Consider the following 13,194-nt stretch of genomic DNA (forward strand, 5'->3'; position numbering starts at 1 on the left):
ATACTGCGTGTCTTAATTCAGGTATTGTGTCGATTATTATTTTCCTTTCCTTTAAAAAGTTCCGTCAGGTATCTTTCCCATTCGTTTGCTGGTATGTTATTGTATTCCTTCAATTCTGCTATTTCTTTCCGTTGGATTCTTATGAATCTCTATATTTGTTTTTATGTACCGTAGAAGTCGCTTTCCATCCTTTTTGTAAACTGTTCCCAGTGTTCATTTTTTGTTCTTCTTACCAACTGCTTTGTTTCATTTCGTATTCTTCTATAGGTGTCTCGGGATTCTGGAGTATTTGATGTTTTGTACTTCGTGTTACAAAATCTAAACCATGAACATCAGGCAGTGGTGAAGAAAAGTATCCCACAGGGCAGAATGGAAGAACATTGTTAAGCAGGCCAAGACTCACAAAGAGTTGTAGTGCCGAAGAAGAAGAAGTTATAAAATCTAATTTTGTAATTCTGTAGCCGCCGCTAATAACCATTATAGTGGATGCAGCTGCAATTTCTATGAAGCTGAAACTCAAATCAAAAAATCTTGGTTCATTAAAGATGTTAAAAATAATTAATAAGATGTTGAATAAAAATTGTCAAGTGAATTGTATTGTAATCGTTGTTTTTTTATTTCAGAGAAATACTGGGGGGACAACTTGGATCTGCAATCTTGAAAGATGGTAATCCCTTGACTCTTCATTATGTAATGTTCATACCTACTTTGATGGGACAGGGAACTCTTGAACAGCAAGCAGAATGGATACAAAAAGCTTGGTCCTGTGATATAATTGGAACATACGCACAAGTTAGTATATTATTTAGTATAGAATTTTTTTATATACATCGATTTGCTGGAAATTTTGACAGTAGTTAAAAAATAGCTCCATGTAATAGCTGAATAAACGTTAATTTTTCATAAGTTTTGCATAAAAAAATCTTTGAATGCATTATTTTCAAATTTAAACTCCAAAAAAATCATTTTTGTGTATCAAATCACGCTTCAAAGCTTGTAAAATGATATTTATTTATAAAGAAATAAATACGTGTGCCAAATCGCCCAAACCCAAGGAGTGACTTGATACACCAAAATTTTTTTTTAAGAAACTTAAACTAAAATCTATAACGTTATGGCACGTTGACTATATAAACCAGAGATCGAGACTAAACTTTTGATGGATATATGAACTGCCTAGGTCTTTCCATTCCAAAACTACAAGCAATTTTTCCTTAATAAAAACATTCAAGTATAACAAACAAAACAAGTTTATAAAAAAAATTTAAGTGAAATTCTAGAATTAATTTTTAGTTTTATTTAACGAGGAAGTGCCAAGAAAAATGTTTTATAGTCATGTAAATGGTTAACTATTGTTAGTATTGTAAATTTATTATTAGAAATCATACAATCTAGTTGCAATAGTTAAATATTTTCAATATAAACAATGTGTTTTTATAGTACTACCTAACACAGAGTAATCACGATCGTGTTGTTTAGTTTAAGATTACTGTGACTACCTGCTACTGTACATAAAAGAACGGTGATCAGGTTCACCGTTATTCAAAAGCACGGTCACTGATTACGGCGTGATTTAAAAATCACCAAGTTCACCGTCACTAGTTTGTATGTTACGTTTAAAAATTATTGAAAGAATGTTTCAGATTAATTTTTAGATAATAAATAAGGTAATATACAGGGTGATCAACTTTTGTAATAATATAAGGTACATTATATCTGATACCATAAAACAGGGGTCACCAATTATATTCCCTGAGGGTCAGTTTCGAAAACCTACTACACTTCCGCGGTCCGAACATTCAGCACTAAACTAGGCAGTGGCGTAACCGGTGGGTTATCCACAAATCGTGCAGTAGTTGTAACCCCCCCCCCCTAAGGAGATTATCCTGGTTACGTAGTTGAAACCAGGCAACTAGGTAATCTCGTTTAGGGAGGAGTATGAAATAAACTCAAGGAAAAAGATGATTATAAAACTATTGTATTGTTTTTTCTCCCGTCTTTGTTTAATAAATTTTTGCGGCGTAATTTGAAATATTTGTATCCTAGAAATTAATTTATTCATTTAATGCTACTGTTTCTAGTTGTCTTCTTTCTGCAACTATAGTGTTCTACAATTTTATGGAAAATATCTAAATCTATTTAAACTCTTTTAAATGTAGCGTTTTTTACTTTACAACTAAAGTGCTGTACATTTTACGGCGAATAAAAAAAGTATATAAATATGAAAAAAGAAACTAATATCTCATTGTTTCGCATCATGTATCTCAAACATAGTACACATAGTACATAGTTACTATCTGTATGTACATAGTACACTTGCCAAAGATTTTAGTTCTGGATATTTTTGGTCACACACGTATTTAATCCAAAATTTGTCCCAGGCAAGCGTTTCTGGAACTTGCGTATAAACCTCCTTTAAAATCTTCCTGATACTCAATCATTTCCATCTGAAGGGCAACTTTGTTACTCTTAAAAACGTCTGCTGGTCCATACATCATTAGACTTGAGTGAAAAACTGTTGCTTAACACAACAGTACAACATTTTCAATTTAGTGGAAATCAGCAAATCGTTTTTTAAATTCCAAATCAAGTTCATTAATAAAACGTGAGAACTGGGTAACATCAAAATCTTTATTACTATCACAAACGGATTTATGGAGAGGAAAATACAAAAGTTCTGCCGTAAAATCCTCAGAAAAAGTTCAATCGTTTAAGAAAAACTTCTAATATCCGACAAAAGTTCACAAACAAGTTTTCTGTTGCACTGTAGTTTTAAATTCAAGAAGATCAGATGTCTGAAGATATCCGCCAAAAATGCGATAGTTGCAACGTTTTCTGTGTCCAAGAGGAAGCCCAAATAATCATTTGTAGCTTCATTATCAATAGTGGACACAAATTATTTGTTCCTTTGTTCAGCCATCTCACGTTGTTATGAAGAAGCAAATCGTCAAACTGAGCATTAGTGTCTTTTTGGAATGATTTGAATTGACGATGCCTCAAAGATGATTTTGCACGTATAAAGTTCACTATCTTCATGACGGTTTGCATTTTACTGTGAAGATTTGGATTTAAACTGCAACACAACACACTTTGATGAATAATACAATGATACGATATTAAATTTCCATTGCACATAGAATCGCTTATTAGTCGCTGAACCAAACCTTTTCTACATCCAACCATCGCTGCAGTGCCGTCCGTAGTGATCGAAATAACTTGTTTTAAATCCAAACTACCCTTGCCAAAATAATCCAGACACTATAATTATTGTATTACTATATTTTGAATTTAACGGCGGTCCGCAAAAAACAAGCTCACGGTCCGGATGTGAACCGCGGTCCGCCATTTGATGACCACTGCCATAGAAGATACAAAAAAAAAATATTTACAAAAATAGGGGGCGGCTGTAATCTTCACATTTTAAAATTAGTTACAAATATACAGGGTCTTCCATACCACTGTACCGGATGAAAGAGTATTTAAAAAGTTATAATCAAATTTCAATGAAAGTGGTAACAAGTTCAACACCCTGTATAATTGAAAATGGTTACAAAAGCAACAACATGTTGTAGCCATAGGTTTATGATGATAGTCAAAAGTATAAAAATGATTAATTTTGATAATATTTATTAAATCGAATACAGGGTAAGTCAAAACGCAAGTACAATATTTTGTTGGACATTTTAAATGAATCACTCTATATTTTATATCAATATCGAAAAGTACTATTACCATACTTAAATTTTTATTCAGTATTCCCTATGCCTAAGTTATTAGTTTTTTAGATATTTTCGTTTTATATGTTCCCCATTTGTGCAATTTTGATATAATCTTAAACCTCCAAACCGTGTCGTAAGCCTTGGTGATATCGAAGAACACTACGATGGTCTCTTGATTAGTTGCAAAACCTTCTTGTATCTCTGACTCTAAATCTAGTAAGTTGTCTACGCATCATCTATTTTGACGGAATCCACTTTTCTGAGGAATTAAATGTTTTTCTTGTTCTAAAGTACTACAATAGTCTTTTGTTTAGAATTGTTTCTAGAACTTTACATGATACATTAGTGAGTGATATTGGACGGTACGAGTCTATGTTTATTCTGTATTTGTTGAGTTTGAGCAGAGGAATTATAATGCTATCTAGAATAGAATAGAAATATGCTTTATTGTCACTGACAATTATTGTACAATTTTATGTAAAAAGCTTACAAAAGGAACCAATTCAAAGAAATGCCTCAAATTCCGTAGAAATTTAGTTTTTTTATTAAAATGTCGTGATTTACACAATCAAAAGCTTTGGCATAGTCACAAAAAACAGTGGCAGTATAAAGATTATTGTTTAGTGCTTGATAGACCTCATGTAGTACAGAAAACATAGCATGGCTGGTACATTTATTAGATAAAACGCCGAACTGACTTTCTGATAAAATTTAGTTGTCAATGAGAAAGGACATAAGTCGGGCTTTTATAAGTCTTTCAATAATTTTGGATAGTACCGGTAGTAAGGCAATAGGTCTATAGTTGCAGACATTAGATTTTTCACCACCCTTATGAAGAGGAATAATAATGGCTGTCTTTAGGCACTCTGGAAATATACCTTTTTCAAAGGAATCGTTAATTAGTGAGACCAGGACTTCCAACACATTTTTTGGAAGATTTTAGAAAATTTTTATGGATAGTGCATCAGTACTACAGGAAGATTTGCTTTTGATACTACTGATTGTTTGGATCAGGTCAGATGTATTAACTGGTCTTATAAAGAATGAATTAGATACCTTTTTTGAATTGGGGAGATAGGAAATAGGATCTTGTTGTGGCAAAATATTTGATGTTATATTTTTCTCACATTAACGAAGTATTCATTAAGATTTTTAGGATTTGGAAGAGAAAATGTTTGAGCTGTGTTAGTTTTATTTCGAAGATCGTTTATTATGGATCAAGTTTCTCTTGCAACATTTTTAGAGCTTCCCAGACGATTCTGATAGTACATTTTTTAGCTGTTTTGATAACTTTTAGATAGGTTCCTCTGTACTTGGAGATATATTCAGTGACAAAGACGTTGGTAGTAAATTTTTTGATGTACAGTAGTGAACGCATATTCTTGGCTTATATTTTTATTTTATTTTTATTTTTAGACTGAACTTGGACACGGCACATTCATTAGAGGACTAGAAACAATTGCCACTTACGACTCCAAAACTGAAGAATTTGTCTTAAATTCGCCAACAATTACATCGTACAAATGGTGGCCTGGAGGCTGTGAGTATTTAGTATTAATGATATAATCTAATTTTGGAACTACAGCTATACATAAATTTGTTTATTTTTTTGAATAAATTCTTTTTTCTTCATTCTTATACTAGGGTTTGAACCATTGATAGTCTTCCTTCTTCCTCGGTCCCCTCGGTCTGCATCCGTAGCCTTGATGATATAATTATGTTCGTCCTTATAATTAAATTTTCTTGTCGTGTTCTAACCGATTTATTAGGACAGTCCTTTGCCCATTTTGTTTTCCCATATCGTCTGATAAAAAACTTAGATTGTCTTACTCTATCATCTTCAAACGTATTGTTGTCTTGAAAAGATTCTTCCGATGATGATTGACTTTCCTGTTTAGGAGTTCCAGACTGACAATTTTCCACTGATTGAAGTTGGTTTTCTAAAACATCCTCACTGGGACGAAGGCTAACCTGCTGACTTTTAGTTTCAGATTCGCTTTCTGATTCTAATTCTGATCCAGTTAATTCATCCTGCCAAAGCTTCAAGGGGGCTTCTTGTTATTTCTCCCAACTACACATATTTCTATATGTCTGACATTAATAATATCTAATTAATTTTCACTATTCCTAAAAATTCAATTATGTTTCTGTTAAAAAAATCAAAATAAATAATTGTGGTAGTATCAAAACTTACCTATTAAAAATGAACCGGTGTTGGAGGGTGAAAATTACCAAAAACTAAATATACTGGAACTTCAACTGTGTGGTGGGGTCAAAATTACCCACAAGTCCAAAGAAAGCGACACCACTCATTCAAATCTTATTTATATAATAAAATTTATGATGCAATGCAAGGTCTGTTATATTATGGGAAAGTAACCGTGGTACCAGAAGAATCTGGCGATGTTACCACTGTTTTAGTAAACGTTAATGAACGACGTGAGTGATTTCCACCCCACAACACAGTTGCCGGGTTAAGAGTATATTATACACGGTGATTCATGCAGAATATCGTATCTCTGAGTTGTAGATTCTAAACCTCAAAGTATGATGATTTTGTCCATCATTCTATCCATCAAGTTTAAATATAGATTTTAATTTTCGCAATAATTTTATGTTTTCACAATTTCTATTTAAAAATTGACAGTTTTTTACGTGAGGATTACTAATTCAGACTCTAATTCAGCATTGTTAATAGAGGGCGCTACTTACACTTGGTTGTGTTTAGCGTAGAATGGGGAAAGAATGTGAAATTCTCATGACCGTCAAAACTAAAAAGTTGGAATATCTAGGTCATGTAATGAGAAATCAAGAACGTTACGGCCTTCTCCAGCTGATTCTCCAAGGGAAAGTAAATGGTAAGAGAGGACCGGGAAGAAGACGCATTTCCTGGCTTCAAAATTTGCGAAAGTGGTATAACACGACTACCACTGAACTGTTCCGCGCTGCAATAAGCAAAGTGAAGATAGCCGTGATGATCGCCAACGTCCGGAACGGATAGGCACTTTAAGAAGAAGAAGTGTTTAGCAAATCAAAGCAATTTGATTTTCAGGAAAACTATAGGTAAAATAATAGAAAAATATTAGATTAAGCAGCATTAAGTTCTACAAAAAAAGTTACTGATGTTTGATTCATGTAAGTCGACGGGTTATCAAGTAATTTGCTTTTTAAAAGTCTAATTTACTTCTACTTTTATTTTTATCTTTTATTCTTCATTTTCTCCATCACCCTAACTTTTGTTTTATTTTTATTAATTGTCATTCCATATTTTTTTAGTACACTATATTTCTTTGTAATTGTTTCTCATAGGGGTAAAAGCAGACACAACCCTTCTGGGTCATTAAAAAAGATATATATTTGCGAAATTGTTAAAATTTGTTTTGAATGTTTACATATACTATATAATTTCAGTGGGACATTCAGCGAATTATGCAGTTGTGGTAGCTCAGTTACACACGCAGGGCAAGAACCATGGTATTCACCCGTTCATAGTACAACTGAGAGATGAGGAAACTCACGTACCTTTACCAGGTATTAAAATAGGAGAAATAGGATGTAAATTAGGAATGAACAGTACAAACAATGGATATTTAGGGTTTGAAAATGTTAGAATACCCAGGACTCACATGTTAATGAAAAATAGCAGAGTTTTACCTGTGAGTATTTTCCTTTTATTCTATTTAGCTTATCATATACGTAGTTCAATACGGTTTTCGTCAATTTTACTATATTTTAATTTTTTTATCTACGAGATGTATTAAAAAATGCTTACTCTACTATAGAAGCAAACAAAATTTGAAAATCAAACTTTTTTTTTTTTTAAACTGTCTAATAAAATCATAAACTGCATCAATCTTTACGGAGATGGACAAGACACTGGACACTGTCCTTCGCTAGCCGTCTTCTTTCCATCTTCAATAGACAATTTACCCCTTTTAAAGCCGGTGAGTCAGGTTTTCACGGTCACATACAAAGAATTTCGTTCGTTAAAGTTGGGAGAAAAAACTGGTCAAGATCAACATATTTTCGGCATATCTCAGAGTTCTAACTTGGACCCATTCTTATTTTATATGTTTATTATTGATATGACTTTAATTTATTTCTTCAAAATTTATTCTAGTATTTCTTCGGTGACTTATACATACTTCATCCTACAAAGTCAGCTGATTGCATTCAGTGATTGGTGTAGAAGTGGGAAATACGTTTTGATCGCTTGAAAACTTCCATTCTCTGTGCTATAGTCGTGTATAATAATCCTGCTCTCAAATATTTCTTTCTCGACAAACATAATCCAGCCCTGTACTATATTTGCTTTACCAAAAAGTCGAGTTTTCATTAAATATCTTTTAAGTTTTTATTATCTTATAAATCAGACCCTTTCATATCTATTCTAAAAAAGATTATTTATGTAATACCCGAGGCGTCAATCTGAATTGATCCTTTTACACACCTAGATATAAATATAAATCAGACTCTTTTGTATATATTATTTACACAATACTCGAGGTGCTAATCTTAGGCGTCACTAAAACGAGATTAGACCTCCTTTTATGGTCATGAAAAACAAATTGAACCGCACACCTGCATTTTTTGTTGTTTTATTTCACGACCTCTCACTAAAAGGGTTTTTCAACAGTTGATCATAAAAACATTTTATTGTTTTTTTCTCTCTCTCTCTCTCTCTCTCTCGCTCCACTTTGCTCTACTTTGTTTAAAAAAACTTGCCATTCGCAAAATTCCTACTCATTATCATTTCTAGGGATGCTGATGAATTACCCAATTGACACCTTGAACCAAAGGCCATTGCAGAAAGTGATGTGTAAATTGACACCAGATGTTGTTTTGGTAGATATTTTCGATCGTTTTGGTAGATATTTTCGATCGTTTTGGTCATTCCTAGAGGTATCTCTCTGGCGCACAATAAGTTTATAACGTACTTTAATTTGACCTGGTCAAATGCCTTCTTAAGGTCCACGAAACGTAAATATGGCGGTTTGTTGTATTCTAATGATTTCTCTTGCACTTGCCTCATTATAAATATACCGTCGGTGAACGATCTTCCCCACCTAAAACCTTGTGGTTCTTCTGTAGTGCTATAATTTCATTCAGTTTATTTGTTATCACTTTGGTTGTTAATTTTAGTGTTGTTTAATAAATTATTTCCTCTGTAACTTTCCGGGTCCGATTTGTCTCCATTTTTGAAGAGAGGTATTAGGATGCTTGATGTTCATTCTTGAGCAAATCTGTTTTGTTCTATTATTCTTTGGATTAGTTTTAATAGCTGTTTGGTCAGATCTGGTCCTCCGTACTCCAGGAGTTCGTTCGGATTCTGTCCTTATAGTGGTTGTATGTCTGTTGTGTTTGTTGTGTTCTGTATTGTAAAAAGGCTTTCTTTTTTTCTTTACATTTTGTCTTCACTTCCGCTCTCCAAGTGATTCTGTTGGTGCATTAATTATGTTATTTATAAGTTTTTCCTAGCTTTCCTCGATGTTACGATTTTCTAATATTTCATTCCCAGCCATCTTCTCTGATATTCTATAATTGTGTGTCCGTTACTTGAAATAAGAGGAGGTGGGCAGTGTCTCAGGTTTTTCTTTGGAGACAAATGGGAAATAGTGGTACCGAGTCTACACATAGATAAGAGGGATAGTAGTCTAGGAGACGGAAATATCTCTTATAGGGATGGAGGTTCCCTATAAAAGAACCATCACTGGCAGGTGATTACTGCCTGAAGGTTGGAAAAGAAACTTTGGTCTTTCAAAACAAAGATCACAGCCACATTGAGGTGTACTCACAGATTGAAGAACTCAACATCAGTTATGATAGTCAGTCAGCATTGAGTGCTCTCATAGAAAAACCTCTTCCTGAACAACCTGAACCATAAATCAGTGGGTGTGGGAATGCAAAGAGGCTCTAAACGATTGGCACATGATCATAACATCGGGTCACATTGGAATCACAGAGAACGAGATAGCAGATAAGTTTTTAGCACTGGGTACCTCGTCAGTAAATGAATGGGCCGGAATCAGGAGCTCTCGTCAATCTAAATCTGTGATTGGTTCGGCTCCAGATAACTAATGGAAGAAAAAGTTCCACACAAGAAGAAACTCTAGAATTCCTTGGCAACTTATCACCGGATCTTGTGTTTCTCAGACTCGAAATATACGATCATGTAAGATGTAGGTGGTGAAACCGCACCTCACCAATTGTCCATATTTGATGTTAAAGTACAAGGTGGTTTGTGGCATTTTCTCCGAAATTAGAACACTAGTTTAAAAAGTGTCGAGGTGGATTCTTCCTCAAGATTTCATAAATTCATTTAAATACAGACTTATGAGGGCCTGCGTAGCGCAAGCGGTAGGATGCTTGCCTCGCAAGCCGGTGGTCCGGAGTTCGAATCCTACCGCCGGCAAGAACATCTAGACATTTTAAAAATGTCTATAGGCCCCAGGTCGACTCAGCCTGAATAAAAATGAGTACCTTGGGTAAAACCAGGGGTAATAATAGACGGTTGAAGCGTAGCACTGGCCATGTTACCTTCCTTGTATACCGTAGGCCCTAGATATAGCAGACTACCCTGCTATACTCCCAAAGCCGCGACAGCGGTATAAAACGGGAGACTATTATTATTATTATTACAGACTTATTAATGTTCCCTATATGGAATTAACTTTACTGATACGGTACTGTCCACCAATATATTGACTGACGTGCTCAAAGGAAAAAACGCCCGCAATATAAAAAAGAGCTGTTCTATACACTTTTATTATGCGGTATATTAATAATATTTTTGTTATAAGTGTTTTTTATTTTAGGATGGCACCTATGTACAGTCTCCTAGTAATAAGCTAACTTATGGGACAATGATTTTTGTTAGAGTGGTATTAGTACAAGACGCATCTACATATTTGAAAAAAGCTTGTACTATTGCTACTAGGTATAGTGCAGTCAGGCATCAATCACAAATAAAACCTGAGTAAGTATTAAAACAATTATTTATCATTAAACTATATCTGTGGAATCTTTTTAGACCCAGTAATTTGCATGGATTTTTCTAGGGACTCTCCTTTTTGTCTTTTCTTTTATAAAAACAGTACTTTTATCTAGCTTTTAATTTTTCTTTTCGCGTTTTAGTGTTGTCTCAGCTACGTTTTGACGATTAATGTTTGTGCTATTCCTTTTTGTTTTCCGTATTTTAACTACTTTACCAATTATAGAGCTTGTGCACAGTTCACACATTTCATTGTGTTTCTTTTAATTGTTTAAATGTTCCATTTAATTTTTCTTGTTATTACTTGCATTGTTAGGTTGACAATCCCATAAACAGAATATTCTTCTCATTTGTCACACTAGAATCGTTCGAGGTCTCGATTGATTTTGATGACTCAGAATGGCCCAGAACATCTGGAGACCATTTGAGCGAAGTAGAAGTGACTAAAGAGATTTGTTACACAGGTGCAAAAGCGTTATTCATTAGACTCTCTTGAACAAAGACATAAGTCACACTATATACACTTTGAAAAATAAGAATTGGCCAACTTAAATGCAGTCAAATCCAAATCTAGTCATTCTTTCCGCCGATAAAGAAAATGCCACCGTCATCCTAAACACTTCTTCTTGCATTAATAAACTCTAAAATCTCATTAATACTCCTGACTACAGACCAATTCCCAATAATCCAACAACCTACCTGGAGAAAACAACAAAAGCCATTATCAACAAAACCTAGTCCTGTTGACATAAAACAATCTCTAATTCCTCGTGAAAAGTCTTTCAGAATACCTCGAATATATGGCCTAACCAAAATTCATAAGCCCGGTATTCCTCTACGTCCCATTGTCAGTGCATACAACTGCCCTACTCAATCATTGGCCAAAACTCTACAACTTCTCGCCGAGTTCTTTTAATTGAAGTTTCGACACCGTTTCACTCTTTACAAACATTCCTATAGACGAAACTCCAAACATTCTAAAACCTAAATACAGTATCTAGCAAGACCACTTATTTCATCTTCCAAAATCAATTCTACAGTCAAATTAATGGTGCCCCAATGGGCTCCCCACTATAAGACTAAAGACGGGCCTGTATATTATGTATTATATGTTGTCTATATTTTGACGTTTGTTGTGGAAAGTTCGTTATCGTTTTTACTGAGTAATGCTGCAAACTTTACCTCAAAACAGCCCGAAATGTGGGTTTTTGCGACGGAGCACAACCTCCCAGATACAATTAGGTCACTTACGAGGACCAGGTTCATCTCTGTAATATTATGTTAAAATTAAATATGTTAGAAATGTACTAACATCTGTTTTTATTTTCAGTGAACCTGAACCGCAAATTTTAGATTACCTTACTCAGCAGAATAAACTCTTTCCTCAATTAGCTGCCTGTTTTTCCTTCCAGTACTCCGCTGCCTGGTTATGGATACTTACAACAACGTTACCGGTGAACTCGAAACTGGTCAACTTGAAAATTTACCAGAGGTAAGTGTATTTTTTTATACGGTATACTATTCATCTCCAATGCGGTACAATATTCATCCGGAGACATGGACCATTTCCAAGGCAGATGAAAATCTCCTGCTTATATTTGAACGAAGGATCCTGAAAGGACCCAACTTGGCATTTGTGGATCTGAGAAAGGCGTATGACTCTGTACCAAGGTCATAACTATGGGAGGCAATGTACAAATTAGAAATACAGACGGAACTCATAGAAGCTACAAAAGCTCTGTATAAAGAAAATAAAGTGTCCATTAAAATGGGAACAAGAATCATAGGAGACTTCACCACAACAAAAGGGCTCCTGCAGGGTTGTTCCACATCTCCAACCCTATTCAAAATATACTTAGAGAAAGCCTTAACTACATGGAAAAGAAAATGCGAAGGCATGGGAGTACCGGTACGGAACGAATACCTATATACGTTAAGTTTTGCAGACGATCAAGTAGTGATTGCACAAGACCAAGACGACCTCAGCTACATGATGAAGAAACTACAAGAAGAATATACCAAGGCTGGCCTAGATATTAACCTCGCGAAAACAGAGTACCTGTCTACAAGTGAAGAAGACATAGAAGATCTACAGATTGATGACAACGTAACAATCAAAGGAAAGGATAAATTCAAATACCTGGGGTTTATAATCACGAAAAAGGCAACAACAGAGGAAGAAATTACACAAAGATTAGGACAAACAAGAACAGCAATCCGACAACTTAACTCAGTATGGTGGGATAGACACCTAAATATGAAGACAAAAACGCAGATTTATAAAACATTAGTGCGAAGTATTATGACATATGGGGCCGAAAATTGGATCATAAACAAGAAAAACAGCAGTAAGATAATAGCAACAGAGATGGAATGCCTGCGAAGATGCTGCAGAGTAACAAGAATGGATAGGAGAAGTAATGACGAAATAAAACAAAGAACATCAATAGAAACAGACATACTAACATATATAGAACAAAAAAG

At 34.4% G+C, this 13,194-nt stretch overlaps 1 protein-coding gene across 1 annotated transcript in view; it reads left to right on the forward strand.

The window, feature by feature from the left end:
* LOC140451795 (acyl-coenzyme A oxidase 1-like) overlaps positions 1-13,194 on the forward strand; it is a 54,576-nt gene that overhangs the window by 28,621 nt on the left and 12,761 nt on the right. Inside the window, 6 exon segments of the mRNA XM_072545651.1 lie at positions 624-792; positions 5,136-5,259; positions 7,131-7,375; positions 10,535-10,695; positions 12,041-12,138; positions 12,141-12,202. Of these exon segments, the coding sequence (XP_072401752.1) occupies positions 624-792; positions 5,136-5,259; positions 7,131-7,375; positions 10,535-10,695; positions 12,041-12,138; positions 12,141-12,202 (859 nt within the window).

This window comes from Diabrotica undecimpunctata, chromosome 10, assembly GCF_040954645.1.
Source record: "Diabrotica undecimpunctata isolate CICGRU chromosome 10, icDiaUnde3, whole genome shotgun sequence".
NCBI classification, from domain to species: domain Eukaryota; kingdom Metazoa; phylum Arthropoda; class Insecta; order Coleoptera; family Chrysomelidae; genus Diabrotica; species Diabrotica undecimpunctata.